The following is a 20,540-nucleotide window of genomic DNA, read 5'->3' as shown; positions in this document are numbered from 1 at the left end:
CAAATACTAGGAGCAAGGGCTGGTGAACTGTGCCCCTGGATGGCATGGACAGACCAGAACCAGCAATTATTTTTTGTTTACCAGAAAGCCAGGAGCCGCTAGGTCCTTGGCCTGCTCTTTGGATTGATTGGGTGGGGAGCAGAGCATGAGGATGGGGAAACCACTTTCAGCTTGACCTTTATGGCACCAATGGCGTCAAGCTGGCTATTTTCTGTGGACTTTTCTGTTGACCTTTCTGTTGACTGCTCGTTTTGCAAAGTGAAAAAAGAAAATAACTGGAGGTCAGGAGGAAGGAAAAGGACCAAGGAGTCAGCAACTCTGAGTCAGAGCATGTGAAAAATATTTCCTAAGCCAAGACCTACTATATGGATGTTGGCGATTACCAAAGAAAAATGTGTTATCCTTACCCCTCTATAATAATTACTGGACAGTAAGCAGGGAGGAAAGAAATCCACTCATTCTTCCTGCTTCAGCAAATCTCTTGTTTGCAAGGGCCTCTCAAAGTAATTTTGTCTATCTGGACTGTAATCAGTTTACCCCCTAGATACAAATGCCTGTGTAAAGAAGTATAATTTCTTTTAAATTTGCCAGGAACGTGTAAGCTTTAAGTATTATATATAGTACCTTCTGTGAAGCCAGGAGTGGAACTAGGACTGTTGGCTGAAATCTAATCCTCAATTTAATTGACCAGCAAGACAAATAAGGGATTAAAAGAAACGAACACTCTTACTATTAATAATATCTATTACTTATTTAGAGCTAGGCAACTGGGCTAAGTGATTTACAATACTTTAAAGCTCAAACAAGCCCACAACGCAGAACCAAATAGCTCCATGATAAGGACGAGAAAACTGAGGCTTAGGGAAATGGCTGTAAGTAAATTTCCTGAGGGCAAACAGCTCCTAAGTAACAAAATTGGGACTAAGACAAGGCTGCCACACCTCCAAACCTGTTTTTCTATCATTTCAACCCATCCTTTATACCTGTAATTGCAGAAGTCTGCAAATACACCTATAATTGCAAAAGCTAGCAGATTATATCTGTAGCAGAAATCTTATAAATTTTAATACTTCTCTATGATTATGTATTTCTATACATAGTTTATGTATAATTATGGACTTTATGTATTTCTATTCTTCTATTTGTACGTCTCTTATAAAATAATATAAACATATTATTTTTTATATGAACTTATTAAATATACTTAAATTTATATACATAGTGTATATGCACAAACTTTTCTTTTTCTTTTTTGAGACAGAGCCTCAAGCTGTCCCCCTGGGTAGAGTGCTGTGTCATCACAGCTCACAGCAACCTCCAACTCCTGGGCTCAAGTGAGTCTCCTACCTCAGCATCCCAAGTAGCTGGGACCACAGGCGCCCGCCACAGCGCCCGGCTATTTTTTGGTTGCAGCCGTCATTGTTGTTTGGTGGGCTGGGCTGGATTCGAACCCGCCACCTTAGGTGTATGTGGCTGGCGCCTTAGCCGGTTGAGCCACAGGCGCTGAGCCCACAAACTTTTCAAAGCTATGTAACAAATATAAACAGACAAGCGCACATCTGTGTATAATTGCCTATCTAAGCTGTGAGTCATGTTCAAAAGCTTTTGTTTTAACCCTTTTGGATCTCTTTCCTTAACGTTATCTATTTAATTCTTCTCCAATGTTTTCCTTTCCTGTCTTTCCTACATGATCTCTTTTTCGTAAGCCATAGTATGATACTAAAGTATATTCTTATTTAAGAATTTTTAAAAGCTTTAACATGACACTAAAATTACTTTTATATTTTGTGGTTCCGCTGGTTAGCCTTTTACTGTATATTATTCCTGTCTCTATCTTCTTTTTCACTGTAAAGTCTTTGCGGGGCAGGGAAAGCGACAAAATAAAATAATTAAGACATCAAAACAAAAGCGTTTTCATAGCAATTGATGGGTAGAAGGGACGCGGGTGAGAATTACAGACCCTCTTTTTAAAACTTGAGTCTGTCTGGGGCTGGTAGCTACGACCAGAAGTGGTTGGGGTGGAACAGCTGGGGCGGGCACAGAGTTGAAACCTGTTTTACCTTCTACGAGTTTGGATCCAGGAGCGGTTCCGACCTATCTTTCAGGACCTATCTTTCAGGAAGGCGTGGAGGGGAGGTGGGCGGAGTAGCCAATCGATCTTCGGGTCTCGGCTCTATCCTGTCCCTCCCATGTTCCCCTTCATCTCGGGGACCGTCAGCTAGCGGATCCCGCAGGGGAGCTGCCCAACCGAAAAGCGCGCGGCACCTGCCACCGGCTTCGCGACGCGCGGACCCCCTCGCAACTCCCCTCGCACGCCCCTCCGCCCCACCCCCGGGTGCGGTGTGCGGGCCTCCGCGACCCGGCTCCGCCCCAGCCCCTGCGACAGGCCTGTCTTTATACCCGCTCCGGGGCTCTGTCTCCAGGCTACCCACCCACGTCCCGGGCCAGAATCCCCACCCCACAACTAAGGGCTTTATCCCCGGGTTTCCACGTGTGCCCCTCTGCAAAGGCTTCCGCCGCCACCCCCTTACACCCCGCGCGCCCTGGCTTTTAGGATGGCCACGTGGTTGACACAACTCACACCGACCTCTCCGAGCTTCCGTTTCCTTATCTAAAAAGTAGGGACAATAATCTCTACTTCATTTATCCAGAATGTGACAAGGCGACCAATAAAGAGGGGCTTCCACTAGCAGATTTATTACTAAGTGCCCATTCTTGTCGGTCTCACGGTGGCCTTGGAGCCACGGTCGGGGGAGGCCAGCAGTGTCCCTTCGCGGCTGCCAAGGGCAGGGGCTGTGAGCGCCCGCCCCCGTCCCTCCCTCCCTGCCCCTGGTGCGCTGCAGACGGCCGAGCCCAGCGGCCACTGGGAGACCCGCGGCACGCGGCGACATGGCGAGCGGCCACCGCCTCCTGCTGGAGAACGCGCGGCAGGTGGTGCTGGTGTGCGGCCGCGGGGAGCGCTTCCTGGCCCGGGGCGCGGAGCGCAGCCTGGCGGTGCTGGAGGGCGCCAGCCTCGTGGTGGGCACGTAAGTGGCCGCGCGCGCGGGGCGGGGGACCCAGCAGCCAAGGCCAGAGCGGGCCGCTTCTCTCCCTGGAGCGCTGTGCAGACCCAGCATTTTGGTCACTGTTGCTATCATGCTCTCGGCTCTGGGTTGTCATTCCCTGGGGGGGAAGCGCTCCAAACGGAAAGTCCCTTTAAGACGATGCAGCCCACCCTCCTCTGATTGTAAAATATCATTGTCCGACCCTCAGAAGGGGGGCTGGGGTCGTCTCCAATGCTTCTTCAAGTGCAGCCAGAACGTTTTTTTCTTAAAGTCAGATTTCTGACTACGCCCCTTCAGCATCTCTGAAGGTGGAATTCTGAGTCCTGAGTTTTTAAAAAATACCTCTCTTGTCACCGTACATTAAGGGTCCTCAAACTATGGCCCGCGGGCCACATGCGGCCCTCCGAGGACATTTATCCAGCCCGCCAAGTGTTTTTGATGCCGCTGCCTGTCCAAATAGTCCGGCCCTCCAACGGTCTGAGGGACAGTGAACTGGCCCCCTGTTTAAAAAGTTTGAGGACCCCTGCTGGGCCACGGAAGACACTTAGATGGTGATGGCCACAAGGAAAAAAGAGCTGTTTCTCTTAACCATCTGAAGTGCCAGGCAGGCGTGAATAAAAGAACAGCCAAAGTGAGGGGGGGCCACCGCCGGCGGGAATGGGGCTGAGGTGGGATTGGAATCGAAAGAGCCAAGTGACACCAGGACTGCACACGATGAATCACAGTCGCGCACAACAACCTCCGCTTTTCTAAAAGTAGCAAAGTATAAGAGCCCAGCTTTTAGGGGACTGTGGCTTTGTTTGTTTTTAAAGTGATGAAAATATTCCTAGTATTACTATAAAAAATTGTTTAAAATTTGCTTAGAAAGTTGAGAAAATATATATCAAGATTGAGACCAGAGTATTTATAAAAATCATAGTAACGTTGCCAACATGAACGCTTGGCTTCCAAGACATAATTCTTTTTATGTTCCCATAAAAACAACATCAAAAAGAGAAAGAAGGAGGCGCAAGTGGACTCGTGGTCTGGAAGGCGTTTTCTGATTTGAGTCTATTACACGTGGCTCTCAGAATTTGCTGGATATATTACATTAAAATAAATTTACAAGAATATTCAGAACTTTGTCACTCAAATAGGACTAGTGCGGTACAGGATCGGATTGTTTTTATTTTCACTTACTATCACCACTGTTTTAAACACTCGCAAGATAAAGGACAGAGCCGGGCGTTGAGGCGCGCGCCTGCAGTCCCAGCTACTCAAGAGGCTGAGGCAAGAGAATCGCTTAAGCCCAGGAATTTGAGGTTACTGTGAGCTGTGTGACCCTATGGCACTCTATCAAGGGCAACAAAGTGAGACTCTGTCTCTACAAAAAAAATAAGGTAAAGGACAGAAATGAAATAATTATGGGGTGATTCCAGGTGCTTCAAAATATGTTTCCTGCCTTCATTATCTGAATATTTTAAGGTAAAAGTGTTTTCCGGGTGAGTTATTTAGGTGATTATCTGACATGTTCATATCACTTTCCTAATGCAGAACCTGCGTGTTCGAACTTGACCCTTGGTAGACAAGAAGAGAGCGTGAGTGAGAATGTGTGAGGGACAGGGGTGTGGAGTGGAAGTTCAGCTCAGTTGCAAAGCCCAGAAATGGATGGACTTTAATGGTGTGTTCTGTTTAGAATGAATCTTAGCGAGATCAACTTGCAGTCAATGCCCTATGCTATTGTTATAAAAAAGTCCTAGAAAAGAAAATTGTTTGAGGGGCACCAATCTCTCCTTTTTTTTTTTTTTTGCAATTTTTGGCCCGGGGCTGGGTTCGAACCCACCACCTCTGACATATGGAACGGGCACCCTACCCCTTTGAGCCACAGGCACCGCCAACCAATCTCTCCCTTTTTAAAAATGTCTCAGTGATTGTCTGCCATAAGGCCTGAATCTTACCATCACATTCATTCATTTACATCTCTAAGAATATCTTATTCTTAAATTGGTGTGTGTGTGTGTAGGTTATAGCTAATCTTGAAGAAGCACCCGGAAAGTGACAGAAGAGAAGCACAAACTGCTGCCCACTTTACAAGTTGTTCTGTCCAAAGGCTAAAACCAAGATGAAAACGTCTAAGTGTACAAAGCCGATAGGAATGAAAATACAGACACAGAAGCTAGCACCATTTGTTTAGCGATTCAGAAGAGAGGCAAACTGGAAAATACTGAAGGAAAAAATTGATGGGCATTTTGCCTCTTAAAGGCCAGTAAAAGAGTCAGGTGGCTAATGAGCCTAAAATGAATTAGGACATTTTCATTCATCCATTAAACATGTACTGAGCATTTAAACTGTGCTCAGCTCTGGGGATGCGCAAATCCCTTAGACTGGTCCAGACCTCAGATTCTCTACTGGGAAATGAATATCAGAGAAGATGGTTACAATACAATACGATAAGTACAGAGGTAGAGAGTTGTGTGCAGAGCAGCCTTATAAGACACTTCCAAGAGGCGCACCTAAACCTGTGGGAGGGGTGCAGAGGGGTGTCGGATTTATCCATCTATAAAATAAAAACAATTTTTATTTTTTGTTAAAGAATATTTTATTTTGTTTATTGTATTTTAATTTTTTTTTTTGAGACAAAGTCTCACTATGTTACCCTTAGTAGAGTGTCATTGGCATCACAGCTCACAGCAACCTTGAACTCTTGGGCTTAAGCAATTCTCTTGCCTCAGCCTCCCAAGCAGCTGGGACTACAGGTGCCCACCACAACGCCAGGCTATTTTCTTGGTGCAGTTATTATTGTTGTTTAGTTGGCCTGAGCCGGGCTTGAACTCACCAGCCTTGGTGCATGTGGCTGGTGCCATAACTACTGTGCTATAGGTGCTGAGCCAATAAAAGCAATTTTTAATTTGTAGTAACTGAGACTGTTTCGAGTTATTTCTAAACCTTCACAAAGCACCTTGAGAGCTGCTTAAAGAAACATCATTCTCCTTAAATCATCATGATGACTATTTTTGTTAAGGGGATTATGCCTTAGCTTTTTTTTTTTTTTTGAGACAAAGTCTCAAGCTGTTGCCCTCCATAGAGTGCTGTGGGTCACAGATCACAGCAACCTCAAACTCTTGGGTTTAGGAGATTCTCTTGCCTTAGCCTCCCAAGTAGCTGGGACTACAGGTGCCTGCCACAACACCTGGCTATTTTCTTTGTTGCCATTGTTGTTTTAGCTGGCCCAGGCTGGGTTCGAACCTGCCAGCCTCAGTGTATGACAACTCATGCCTGTTCCTTTTTTTCATTTAAAAAAGTACATGTAATCTATATTTATTATAGAATTAGTAAGAAAATACAGATGAACAAAAAGGAAAAATCATTCAAACCCCATCATTCAGTAAATTAATGACAACACATTTCAGTGTTTTTCTTTCAGATATTTTGCTATGCAAATAGAATCACATAAAAAAATGGGTACCTTATTTTATATCCTGGTTTTTTTTTTTTCATTTAGTCAAAGTGAAAATCTCACCATACCATTAATACATCTCTTTGTAATTTTCAATGGCTATCTTAAAAAAACACTTTGGGGGAATGCTCTTCCTTAGTTTCTTTCCATAAATGTCCTTGGACATAAACCTTTGTTCAAACCTAAGTAGAAGTCCAGCAATGACAAGAGATCCGTGTGCTTAGAGGGTAGTAGATAAGCAATGGATTATGGGGTCAGGGAGAGGACCCAGTGCCCTCAAAATTCTCCTCCCACACAAGTTGAGGATGTTAGAGATTTATTTCCTAGGCTTGACCTTGTTAAAACACAAATAACGCCTGTTGATGCAAGGTCAGTCATTAACTCTTTGCATGGAATCATTTGTCAGACCTTGGCCCCTGGTTACCATAGCTTCATGCCAAGAGACATGCAGTTTTGAGAGCGGAGGAGAAAAATAGTCCTGAGTAAGAGCATTCTCTTTGTTCAAGGGTCAATTTCTAATCTTGCTGGTTCTTTCTGCCATCAGAGTCACTGCCCATGGAGTAGATTGTCTAATTGGACAAGATAAAAACCGTTAGTGATGAAGAGTAGTATTGATCAGTATACTAAATTTCAAAGCTTAATTTCTTATTCTAATCTTACATTCGTCTTCCCCATAACACCTACAATTATTCTTTCTTTCTTTTTGTATTGTTACTTTCATCCAATTCCTGCTCACCACTCTTATATGCTGTTAGGTTACCCAAACCACTTCAGTCCCATCTCTGAAGCCCTTATCACTTGCTTTTCACAGCATATTCCAGCTCTCAGGTTTGTAGCCCTGGATCTCAATTTTAGAAATGTTAATCTGCAGTGAGTGGCAAAGACCCTAATTAACAGTGGCTGAAGCAAGATGGAAATCGATTTCTCTTCTATGTCAAAATCCAGACGTAGGGATCGAATGCAGGGCTTGTGATGGTGGTGCTCCACGGAGTCCTCAGGATCCAGGTCCCTCCTGCCTCGCTCTGTGGGGCATGTCCCACGTTCTCCCAGTCACTCCAGGATCCACGATCCTGCACCCTCTCTGGTATATCTTCTACCTTGAGCCAGTAAAATAGGAAGGGAGAAACAAACATATTGGTTAGAACTTAGTCCTATGGCCGCACCTGGCTCAGGGAAGGTTGGGAGATGGAGTCTTTATTCTCAATGGTCATGTGTCCATCTGAAACAGGATTCTAGACTGTGAGAAAGGGAGACCTTGATATTGGGGAATAACTCGCAATCTGTGCTACACATGATTTGTCTTTTTGTCTTGAACATGGCTAGTCACTGTTCCAAAGGCTAAAGAAACACAATACTTGTTGAGTAATTGACAACAAGGCATCTGAGAACATTATCCTTTTTTTTGAGACAGAGTGTCACTATGTCACCTTCAGTAGAGTGCTGTGGTGTCACAGCTCAAAGCAACCTCAAACTCTTGGGCTTAAGCGATTCTCCTGCCTCAGCCTCCCAAGTAGCCGGGACTACAGGTGCCTGCCACTACACCTGGCTATTTTTTTGTTGCAGTTGTTTAGATGGCCTGGGCCAGGTTTGAACTCACCACCCTCGGTGAATGTGGCTGGCACCATAACCACTATGCTACGGGCACTGAGCCTGAAAACATATTTTAAATCACTAGTCAGATTTCTCACAAGATTAAAAATTATTTCTTGATTTTTCTTCAGTGATGGTTTTATAAAAGCTATTGGTCCCGCCGATGTTATCCAAAGACAATTTTCGGAAGAAACTTTCGAAGAAAGAATTGACTGCTCTGGGAAATGTATCCTACCAGGTACTTACCTCTTTTTCAGTAAAGCCCTAAAAGTAGTTTGAACAGTTGCTCTAGGAATGGAAATATTAAGAGCAGCAGTTTGTTTTAAATAAGGTCTCACCAAAATAATAATAGGTCTATGTATTGAATCTCTGCTATTGAGCTGCTTTACAAACAGGATTTCATGTAGAATCCTTATAAGCGCCAAGTGTGAGAGGTATCATTATCTGCACGTTACAGATTAGAAAGTGAGGTTAGGTGTGAAATATCTTAACCCCAGGTTGCTAACCAAGTAAAGGACAACTTGGAAATCAAACCCATTCATTCACTCCACTTCTTCCCACTCCCTTGCTGAAATGAAACCAGCTGTGTTGTGTTAAGGTTCAAAAACAGAAGAACTTTATTAATCCATTGCTTAGGGCAGGTAAACAGAGCAGCTGCTGTCCCTAATACCAGAAATACTTTAATATTGTAAAGGGTGTGAAACAAAGGACCCAGCTCTAGGCAGAAGATGGGGGAAAAAAAGAGATTTCACTGCAATTCATTTCTATCTTTAATGACTAACAACAGAATCTGTTTTGGTCTTTTTGATGGGGGGCCTGGGTAGAGGACCACGGCATCGTAGCTCACAGCAAGCTCAAACTCTTGAGTTCAAGTGATCCTCTTCCCTCAGCCTCCTGAGTAGCTAAGACTACAGGTCCCCATCCCAATGCCCGGCTATTTTTTTTTCTTTTTTTTTTAGAGAGGGGGGGGGGGGGTCTCGCGCATGCTCAAGCTGGTTTCGAACTTGTGAGCTCAGGAAATCCACCCACCTGGGTCGCCCAGAACGCTAGGATTACAAGCATGAGCCACTGGGCCTGGCCCCAGAATCCATTTATTAACCATCATCTCCTACATTAGCTATGTTATATGGCTTCTTGTAATCATCTGGAACAAGTCTGACAAATTTTAAATCTACACAAAGATAAGGAGCTTTATATTTATATTTTATTTTTATAGAAAGCTATATTTTAATATAATTTTATAAAGAATTTATATACATTTTTTAATTTTTGAAATGTTTACTATACACATTGAAAGAACTTTTTTGCTTCCTGGGTTTGGAGAGTCGGGAGACTAAAGTCAGGGTGAAATATGAGAAAGAGTAGAATAAAGTAGAACGCAATCTAATTAGGGACTTTCGATTTTAGTCTATCAGAACCATTAAAGAGCCGCGTAACCCATAAAATATTTTCAATATTCTGGAAAGATACACTTGCCTGGATAAACAAAAGTTCCAAGTGGTTTCCTTATAGTCTCTTCAATGAAAACATATTTCTTTCGTGAAGACAGATTCATCTTTCTGATCTCCTATTTTCAGAGTTGGGGAAGTTGTGTTGTTTTGTTTTCATACCTAGATTGCTCTTGCTGATACAATCCTTGGTGTTGTTCAACTAGGGATTGATTTTTTTTTTTGGCCAGGGCTGGGTTTGAACCCACCACCTCCGGCATAGGGGGCCAGTGCCCTACTCCATTGAACCACAGGCGCTGCCCATGTTGTTCAACTCGGGAGTGTGGCTGATTTATAAGCTTGTTTGGTGAGCATGGACATACTGAGCAAGAGAAGCTATGCATCTTTAAGGGACATTTTCATCATGCTGCATTACCTCCTTTCTTAGAGCCCTCTAGACTAGTGAGGCAGTCTTGTTCCCTATCAGTCAGCCAACCACACAGACAAATCCTTCCTCTTTCACCCTCCTGCCAAGTCGGATGGCCACCATCAGGCTTTCCCAAGAGTAGCACAGTATTGCCCTAAGTGCTTTCTGTTTCTTAACTTTAAGATGACTTGTTGGTTACAGGTCTGGTGGATGCACACACACATCCAGTATGGGCTGGTGAAAGAGTTCACGAGTTTGCAATGAAGGTAATCACAGTGAACAATGGCAAATCAATAGACATGTAAAGTCTTTTGCTGAAGAGTTAAGGCTTTGGAACATATGTCGACCTGTTTTTTTGAATGAGTGTTTTTACTTGCTTGAGTATGGCAAACAAATGATGACACTTATTTATAATGCCCCCAAATCTTTATATGATGCACAGGGATAGTTGTCATTTTTAGTATAATAGTTTTAAAAATTTTTTAGCTATAGAACCTTCTTTTAAAACAGAGTTGAGCTGCCTTGCCCGCTAATTTCTCCTCTTTCCTTCTCCCCATTCCATATTCCTACCCTTAGTAGCTTTTAAAAGGGCTTCAGGAAACAGTTTGAAAATCACCATTCATTGAGGTTGAGCTAGGAAAATAAAAATACAAGACTAATCACAGAAATAAAATGTTTTCTATTGCTCTCTTTTTTCAGAAAAGTAAGACATTAAGAATCATGAAATACAGCCACAGTCAACTCCTAAGTCCCTGGTTGGAGCTATTTTCACATTACTTAAAAAAAAAAATGTGTATCCTAGCAGCTAAATTGGCTTATTTCAGAAAAAGAAAAAAAAAATTTTTTTTTTCGGATATCATGTACCTTCCCCAACAAACTCAAACTATTTTTAGAAATTTGAAGTCCAACCCTCTCAGTTAATAGGTGGAGAAAATTGGGTCCAGAGCAGGGGAAGATGTTGACTAAGCTCACCAGCTGGAGGACGGCAGAACCCAGATGAAAACTCTGGGCAGGTGACCCCAGGCCTGCAGACTGTTTGCACCACACTCCTTGCTCCCCCCAGTAACTGGAGACCAGCAGGGAAGAGCCTCTTTATACTTGAGTGACAAAGGTCAGGCTCCAAACTCTGGTGGTCAAATATTGAGACTGGGAAACTGGCCTTTTTGATAGAGATTTGAGTAACTGCAATGGGGTTCCCTAAATTGCTGAAGCTTTGTTTTCTCAAACCTGCTGAGCCTTGCAGGTAGGGAGGGCTCAGCCCTTAGCTGGTATCCAGCCACTGGCTGCCAATTGAATTATTAAAATGCTGAAATACTCTGGTGCCAGTCTTTAATCGCAGCTGCCCTGAGCTCCCAAATGTCCACCAGCCACATCTCCCATCTCTGCAACTCCAGTCTCTTCCTGGGATCCCCTCCAATAGTTATCCACAATCCAGCAGCCGGCAGAGCAGGCGTTTCTGGGAGTATGCACCCTTTCTAATCTGATCGATTGGGCCTTTTCTCTATCGCTTCTTCTTCCTTTTTTTTTTTTTGACAGAATCTCGAGCTGTCCACCTGGGTATGGTGCCCTATGGTGTCACAGCTCACAGCAAGCTCAAACTCCTGGGCTTAAGTGATTCTCTTGCTTCAGCCTCCTAAGTAGCTGGGAATACAGGCCCTCACCACAATGACCGGCTGTTTTGTTGTTGTTGTTGCAGTTGTCATTGCTTCAGCAGGCCCAGGCTGGGTTCGAACCCACCACCTTCCATGTAAGGCCTGTGCCCTGCGGACTGAACTACAGGCGCTGCCCTCTCTATCACTTCTTAATCATTTAAAAAAATATATCACCCTTGGAGATAGATTCTGCAGACCGGCCTGTAGCCTCCTGGCATTTGCCCGGCCTCATGGTGAGCTGTGTGTTCAGTTGGCAGGAGCCACGTACATGGATATTCACCAGGCCGGAGGAGGGATCAACTTCACCGTGGAGCGCACGCGCCAGGCCTCGGAAGAGGAGCTGTTCCGCTCCCTGCAGCAGAGGCTGCAGTGCATGCTGAGGGCTGGCACCACGCTGGTGGAGTGCAAGAGCGGATACGGCCTCGACCTGCAGACCGAGCTCAAGATGCTGCGCGTGATCGAGCGTGCCCGGCGGGAGCTGGACATCGGCATCTCGGCCACTTACTGCGGGGCGCACGCAGTGCCTAAGTAACTCAGCCAGTGGGACTGGGTTTAACGCAGAACCTGGCGAATGCAGGGGGGCTGCGTTAGCTCTTGCAGGCAGACCGGTGGATGCCTTTGGAAAGACGTTCTGAGTCATGTAACAGCCGAACATCTCGCACACGTGGTTTTAGAAAAGCAACCTATTCAGTTTGCTAGTCCTTTAACGATGAAAAAAGAGACGTTTCAAGCTCTTTTGGTTAGCAAAAAGAAATGGCCCCTTCTAGGTCTGTATAAAGATATTAACTGGAAGATTAACTAGACAGATAGTAACTGGAAGAATTTCCCGTGATAATTAGTGTAAAAGCACTTTAGAAATTAATATAACAGTCTTTAGGAGATAGATCAAATCTTGGAGTATAGATGACTCAAAAGGGTTTTGGTTTTTTGTTTTGATCATCTGTTTGCTTACTTAACAGCAGACATTTTTATTTACTATTGTAAATGTTCTATATCGCTTTCCTCTTTATCTAAACAGTTTCCCTTACATGGCGCTACTATAGAGACTTTTGTCCCCTTCTGTGCCTGCATCTTATGCACCCAGTGTTCCCTTTGGATCTAGAATTTCTAGATAGGAAGGCCCATAGTTCTGGAGCTAACTGAAAAAATCTAAGAGAAATGCAGGACTTGAAAGGCATAGGATATCTCCAAAGTAGTGTTGTCTTAAGCTTTGAAAACTTGCGTATGCAAATGCTACAGGCTTACAAACAGAATTTGAAATTGTAATCATTTAAATTTGCTTTATATTAATTTGGGGGTGTAAACTTTGGGATATAAATTTACTTAATTGACAAGTAAAAATTGTATGCATTTACTATGTACAAGGTGTTGTTTTGAAATATGTATCCTTTGTAAATGATTAAATTGAGCTAATTAACATGCTTTATCTCCCATACTTATCACTCTTTGTAGTGAGAACATTCAAAATCTATTTTCTTAGCAATTTTCAGGAAAACAATACATTGTTTATAACTATGTTCACCACGTTACCCAAAAATATACCTTTTGATGTTAGTTTTTACTGATCATCTTCAGAGGAACTAAAAAATTAACATTAAAATGTGTTCAAAATTCACAAAACTAATTATGTAGAAACATAAATATTTAATATTTCCGATGATCTTTGTTGTAAGCTCTTAGCATTTGTATTTCTGAAAGTTATCTAAAGCTTAAAACTTCATACACATTTCTGAGACATCCTGCCTATAGAAAACAGTAGATTTTTTTTAAAAACGTGTATATTTTATAAAGTGTATGGTAGCCTGCTTTTTGTTTTTCTTTCAGTCAGAAAGATAGTGTGGTATGATAGAAAAAAACGATGGAGTGATGCCAGACCTGGGTTTGAATCCACCTCGGCTATTTCCAGTGGAGTGTTTTGAGGATGATAGAACTTTTGTGAACAAATGAATTACTCATTTGCGAAATAGAGCTAAACAGCATCCTATTCTATATGATTGTCTTGAAAATTAGAAATAATGTATGTACGTGCCTGTCTCTACCTGCCCACCCAAATGGCTTTGCCAAGGAAGAGCCTTCTGCGTGCCAAATACAGGGCTGAACTTTATTAAGAATTTTCTCCATCTGCCAAAGAGCTGCTGAGGTCTATATCTGGATTCCCATCAATAAAGCCTGAGGCCCAAATAACAGCTAGAGAACATCTCCAAAGTTTTGTAGTCAGCAAATGGTAGAGGTCTGAATCTGTCTGACTCCAAAAGCCCAGCCCTTTCTAACACGTAACCACCTCTGAATTTTAGATAGAATTACTTCTTATCCTCTTACTACTATCCTCTTCTCCCACGGCCCCAGGTGGGGAGACAGGAAGCCCAAGGCAGATGCTTGGGGAAATATGAAGAAAGGAAAAGGGGGAGGGTGATAGCTGGGGCCCAAGCGAGGGAACCGTAATTGGGTTATCAAGGAAGCATCTGAGATGCTCTTGGAGTGTCCTTTACGGGAAGGTTTAGGTTTTTAGCCGGGTGGCCTTGCTGGCATCCCCAAAAGCAACACAGATGTGCTAGAATGGATGACCCATTTGCGTCTGTGTGTAGGGTCATGGCACACAGAACTCTTGTCAATACCTCTGCTGTGTAGGCATGGCTCAACTTGCCAGTCCTGAGGGATAGCTTTGATTCTTTCTCTACCTTTTCTGGGGCTTAAGGTAATTTACCTGTACTATTTCTCAGGTTCTCCAAGTTACAAGTAATCCTTTCTCCATTAAACACACACACACACACACACAGTAATCTCATTTTCTGCCCTCAGAGGAAAAACTGCTTCTGAAGCTGCTGATGACATCATTAATAACCACCTCCCAAAGCTGAAGGAACTTGGCAGAAGAGGGGAAATACATGTGGACAATATAGACGTGTTCTGTGAGAAGGGCGTCTTTGATCTCGATGCCACCAGAAGGATTCTTCAGTGTGGAAAAGATGCAGGGTTCCAGATTAACTTCCACGGGGATGAACTTCACCCAATGAAGGCTGCTGAGGTATGGTTGACCCTGTGTCTTCCCTTTGTCAACATGCATTCTTGTGTATTCATGCTGTGCAAAACTGAGTTTGTTCAAAGCCCTCTGAAAAGACAGAGAGGATAGGGAAATTTGAACAACGTGCAGATGGGTCAGGTTGAGCCTTGAAATCCTGACCTCTATTAAAAACTTACTTTTTTGCTGCTCATTTACTCCTACTATTATCTACTGGTAATATTAGTAGAAAAGAAGGACCTCTGTGAACTTGTTGACTAAATTCACAGCGTACTTGGTTTGGCACACAAAGCCAGACGAGCACAGTATATTCGTTACACATACAGCTTCTCAGATCTTTCTTTGATCCGGATCAGTTTTGGTGGGCGACAGCAAACAAAAGCCACAGGATGATTTCCCAGTCTGTAATGTTGTGTCCAGGTTCATTCATTTATTCATCCTTTCAACAAATATTTTCGTGTCTACCATGTGTCAGACTCTGTTCCAGGCATGACAAGCAGCAGTGAGACAGACAAGGCCCCTGAACTTGGACATCTAGGCATCCCTGCTTGAAAGACTTAGAAAAAATAAAACAGCTGCCCTTGGGGGAATAAATACAAATACACCCCCCCCAATGTGTCTCAGCTACAGTATGTCTGACTCCATCTCATTGTCACTTCCAAATCTTGTCCTATATTTCCTGCCCTCGTGAATGACATCATAGTCTGTCTATTGGTCAAGTCCAAAACTTGGACATCATTTTGACTGCCTCCGTCTCTTCCCCTGAACATTCCAACCAACCACCAAATCTCCCCAAGTCTCCTAAATGTTTCTAGATCCACTTCTCTCACCTCTGATCCATAAGAGTCATCAAATTTTCTGTTTCAGAAAAGATCTGAAAGCATTTGTATTCAAGAGTAGTGTTTGAAGTAGCACACCATCTAATTTTCAAATGAATGCCCACGACAATCCCTTTACCCATTTGGGGGGATGGTGATTACAAGAGCGAGTTAGTTGGCAAGAAACTTTAATAATAAAATGCTGTTTCTCTTAGTGGGTAACACAGTTTATTGGTACTTGATTTTTTTGTTGCCTTTTGTTAAGTCTTTCCCTTTGTGCCCATTCTGCTTAGCTGGGGGCTGAACTGGGAGCCCAGGCAATCAGCCACCTGGAAGAAGCGAGTGATGAAGGCATTGTTGCCATGGCAACAGCCAAGTGCACTGCTGTCCTTCTGCCCACTACAGCCTACATGCTGAGGTAAGGTCATTTGTCACCCCAGACCCAAGAGTTGCCTGACCAAGCTGTGAAGACTTACACCCCTAAATATTACTTCAGTGCCCTTTAACTAAAGCAGATAAAGAAAACTTGGTTCATGAAGTTGCCAACCCTGGAATCGTGTTTGGAGCCTTTGTGCTACCAACGGACAATTTGGTATTAAAAATCTGAACCTCCTTCATGTGCCAGTGGAGGCTGTCCTCTGCCAGTGGAGGCTGTCCTCTGCCACTGCCACAGACATGTTTAGCTTCCTTTGAACAACAAGGGCAATCAAAGGGAAGGCCACACCCTTCTCTCCGGTTCCTCTGTTTCTATGTTTCTCTGATCTCTCCATCGGGAAAGACCTTCAGAGGCCTCTTAATATACCTTGAACTCTCTCTTGCCCTTATTTCTAGAATAATCATTGTTTGCTACTTAAGGTCTTCCTTTAACCATGTATTTTATGTATATTTACATATGATACTTGAATTTTTATTTGTATTTATTTATTTTTTTTGAGACAGAGCCTCAAGCTGTTGCCCTGGGTAGAGTGCCGTACCATCACAGCTCACAGCAACCTCCAATTCCTGGGTTCAAGCGATTCTCCTGCCTCCGCCTCCCAAGTAGCTGGGACTACAGGCACCCACCGCAATGCCTGGCTATTGTTTGGTTGCAGCCATCATTGTTGTTTGGCAGGCCAGGGCTGGATTCGAACCTGCCAGCTCTGGTGTATGTGGCTGGTGCCTTAGCTGCTTGAGCCACAGGCACTGAGCCTTGAATTTATTTAGGAAACATTCACCTTAGTTTTTATGGAGCCCCTTAATACTTTCACAGCCCCACTTTTTTTCTATTCTCCCATACTCCAAGTAGTTTTGGAGAGGGAGGAGAGGCCATCAGAAGGACTTGCAGGAAAATTCGAAGCTATACTCTTTCCTACTCTCTATCTCTGCTTTAACCATGTCTTCTCATGGATTGTCTTAAATGGGAAACATTATTTTAAGGGGTCCTACAAATGATCATAGTCTAGGAACGGTTCAGGGCAAGATTATCTCTGCTGGACTCTTTTCCCTATTGTGATAGTTATTACTGCCCTGGATCTGTCCTCAGGATTCTTGGTTTTTATCATTCTGCTTTTGAAATTACTTGACGAATTACTTAATTCATCACTTTTTAGTCTTTGTTTATTTTTGACATAACTTTTGAATTATATCCTAAGGAATAAAGAACCTTTCATCAAGGAGATGCCTAATCCAGGGGGAAGCATAAACATTTTGTACATGAAATCCTTAGGCCTTTAAGATTTTAAAGGGCACAGAAAAATGTTGGAAATCTTAAAAAAAAAAAAAAAAAAAGGAAGGGGGAGCGGTATGAATCGAAAATTGCAAAATGGAAATTAATAAAATAGTGTTATTGGAAGCTCACAAATAGTTTGATTTGGCATTCACAAAAAAAAGTTTATTAAATTTAAAGACAATTTATAAGTTGCATTTTCCTCCCTTAACAAGAAAGTCTTGGGATGTGTAAAAACAGTCACAATAAACAATCACAAAATAAACAAATTAGTCATATCCAAGTAATTTGAAAAGCACAATGATAAAAATCAAGAATCCTGGAGTTCTATTCAGCTCCACCACCAATCACTTTACCTTGAGCTTTTGTGTCTTCGTCCAGATCACGAGGGGTTTGGATATATCGCGCTCTCTTCCACTCCAAACATCTTTTCTGCAGAAGTTCCAATGCTACAGCCTGATGTATTTTCTTCTTCTCCTTAGACTGAAGCAGCCTCGAGCCAGGAAGATGTTAGATGAAGGGGTAATAGTTGCTCTGGGCAGTGATTTCAATCCTAATGCATATTGCTTCTCAATGGTAATTACTTTTTTCATGTACCTTTTTGAGCAGAGTATCTGCTAAGCATAAAAATAATTTAAAGGGTTGGTACCCATAGCTATTTTAAAAGATAGGGTCTTGCTCCTGCTCAGGCTGGCCTCCGAAATCCTGAGCTCAAGTAAATCCACTCACCTTGGCCTCCCAGATAGAGGAATTTTTTTCAAAGCATAAGAACTTTTATATAAAGGTTAATATAAACTTAGATTTTCCTGTAGCAATTGAGCCAGTTCCTCCTACACATTTAATTGCCATTACTTGTGCTAGGTTGAGAAATGTCCCTTTAAATAGAAATCGCCATTTGTTCATTTCCTCCATTGCTTTTCTGCGCTGGCCCCAGCCCATGGTCATGCACCTGGCCTGTGTGAACATGAGGATGTCCATGCCTGAGGCCCTGGCCGCTGCCACCATCAATGCAGCTTATGCACTGGGAAAGTCTCACACACATGGATCTTTGGAAGTCGGCAAACAGGGTGATCTCATCATCATCAATGCGTCTAGGTGAGTGTGCTCCCGATTTAACTATTGTATTTTATGTCCAGTGTGAATGTCCAGGGGATGTTTAAATCCCGTTTCCACCAATGAAACTCAGACACTACTCAATCCCTTTGTTTTGATCCCTTTTTCCAACCAGAAAGTCTGCCTACCTATAGGTCCTGAACCACAGGTGGACCAAATTTTCAGGTCTCTACGTCTGTCTTGCATCTTCATAGTTTTCCAGCTTCTGGCTCTGTTTGCCTAAACTTTGGACATGTGCCCTCTGGCACGTGGTTTTGTTTGTCTGCTTGGCTTCTGACCTTGGGCTTGCTCCCACCTCCAGTTTGTCTGATTCATTGCCTCTCTGACTGCTCATACCTACTGAATCCCGAACACTTAAACTTGGCTTTCCTATTCCTGGTTTCTTACTATTTGCTCACCCACAGTCTGTTGCCAACAGGGCTTCCACTGTGAAAATTTAGGTTTTATTGTTCCAAATCTAAAAGTTGCACATCCTGTGGCTCCTCGACCCTCAATGAACCCATTGCAGCCCTTGGACCCATGTTTAACAAGGGACAGCGGCTCTACAATTCTGCTCTCCAGGGTCAGAAACCACCCCCTCTGTTAAATATAAGGCTGACGTTACCACTCATTGTGTGTCATTGAGTGAGGCAACTATTTTAAGATCAAGTACTTAATTTTATTAAAGAACATTTGACTTATCAGAGACCCAGATAGTGGTTTTATCAAAAGCCCAAAAACCAAAGACTGGGTGTAAAGAAATTATTAGAGAATGCATTTTAAAATTAGCATTTACTGATACAGTGATAATTTTGATTTGTATGCGCTGAAGTACCCTATTTGATTTCTTTCCAGATGGGAGCATTTGATATACCAGTTTGGAGGCCATCACGAATTAATAGAATATGTTATAGCTAAAGGAAAAGTCATCTATAAAAAATGATAGCTCTGAAAAGGAAGAAGACTCCTTGATTGTGTGAACCAATACAGTTACAGCACAAGTTAAAATGCTTTAGTGGTTTACCAGAATTATGCCACTTAAACCTAAATATATTTCATTGTCTTATTCATCTACTCAGAAAACCCAAGGGATTGATTTATTTTAATTTAACACGTGCACCCCAATGTTCAGAGAGGTAACCCTGTTGTGATACTAGTCATGAAACATTATTTCACTAATGTTGGTTACAAATATTCTAAAGATTAATATGATGGGTTATCACAAAAATGCCTTTGTGGGGAATAGCAGACTTGGCTTGAAATTTTCATTTTGTGTCTCCATTTTAAATTTCACTTTTTAAACTATACTTAGTGAACATGGTGGTGTGCTCGGAAATCCAAACAACAGGCCCTAGTGATGCTAAAATATAGCTTTCTTTAATAAGCAAAAAATATGTCTTCCTTCGTGTAGATTATCTTTCTAAGTGCCCTTCAAATAAGTTAGTGTCTCTTGACAAAGGGTGTCCTTTCATCTCTAATATCTCTCAACCCAGCATTAAAGCTGTATTGCAAAGTTCAAGACTTGTGAATTTATACCCAGGTTGGGGCCTTTCTGTAATGAATGCTTTTTGACCAAATCCAATAATGTAATTTTGGAGGAAATGGCTTCTAAGTGTTTCGATTCTTCACATTACAAATGGATAACATTTTACAGCTCCCAATAAATATTTGCTGTTATGTTTATTGTTGTTATTTCCTTTCGGCATGAAGTAGATTAGCAGTGTTGTCTATTAGAGTTTTTTAGAAAATGAACAGGTCGCAAAATTATCTGTAAAGAATGGATAATTATTTGCATATAAATTGGTATTTCTAAATACCACTCGAGTTTATTTGAAATCTTTTAAAATGTTTTAATCATCTTTATAATTGTGATATTACCAAACTCTGTCCGATTTTTGGAGGCATGATTTGAGAAGTAACTATCCAAATTATGACCAGTTTCAGTTAAGTCAAAATCTCCCTTCATTGGAAGGTTAAGGGTAATGTCACACATTGTTGTCACTACATTAGGTCTCAATTAGTCTTGAAGGAGTTTGGGGGGCATGTGGTCAATGTGGGTTATGCCTCTCCTGTGAGAGTCACTTAGTCAGTGGTGGGAGTTTGGGATGCAGGAGATAGGGATAAAGGCCAAAACTGGCCTTTAGGTGTTAGGTCTGCTATGGAACCCAACCACATTAGATTTTATATATAAAGGTTTTTTTATTTTTTTGAGACAGAGTCTCAACCTGTTGTCCTGGAGTTGAGTGCTGTGTTATCAGCCTAGCTCACAATAACCTCAAACTCTTGGGTTCAAGTAATCCTCTTGCCTCAGCCTCCTGAGTAGCTGGGAC

The 20,540-nt window shown here is 42.5% G+C and overlaps 1 protein-coding gene across 1 annotated transcript; it reads left to right on the top strand.

The window, feature by feature from the left end:
* The first annotated feature begins 2,662 nt into the window (after positions 1-2,662).
* Positions 2,663-19,887, top strand: AMDHD1 (amidohydrolase domain containing 1). The gene is made up of 9 exons (XM_003783340.3): positions 2,663-3,026; positions 8,202-8,308; positions 10,126-10,190; positions 11,827-12,104; positions 14,376-14,601; positions 15,707-15,831; positions 17,601-17,694; positions 18,053-18,213; positions 19,066-19,887. Exons 1-9 carry the CDS (start codon positions 2,890-2,892, stop codon positions 19,151-19,153), a joined length of 1,281 nt encoding a protein of 426 aa, XP_003783388.1. The 5' UTR covers positions 2,663-2,889; the 3' UTR covers positions 19,154-19,887.
* The last annotated feature ends 653 nt before the right edge of the window (positions 19,888-20,540 follow it).

This window comes from Otolemur garnettii, unplaced genomic scaffold (genome assembly GCF_000181295.1).
Source record: "Otolemur garnettii isolate 467f Iridium unplaced genomic scaffold, OtoGar3 scaffold00007, whole genome shotgun sequence".
Taxonomy (NCBI): Eukaryota; Metazoa; Chordata; class Mammalia; order Primates; family Galagidae; genus Otolemur; species Otolemur garnettii.
The sequence above is the reverse complement of the archived record's forward strand: the minus strand, read 5'-3'. Positions and strand labels throughout refer to the sequence as shown.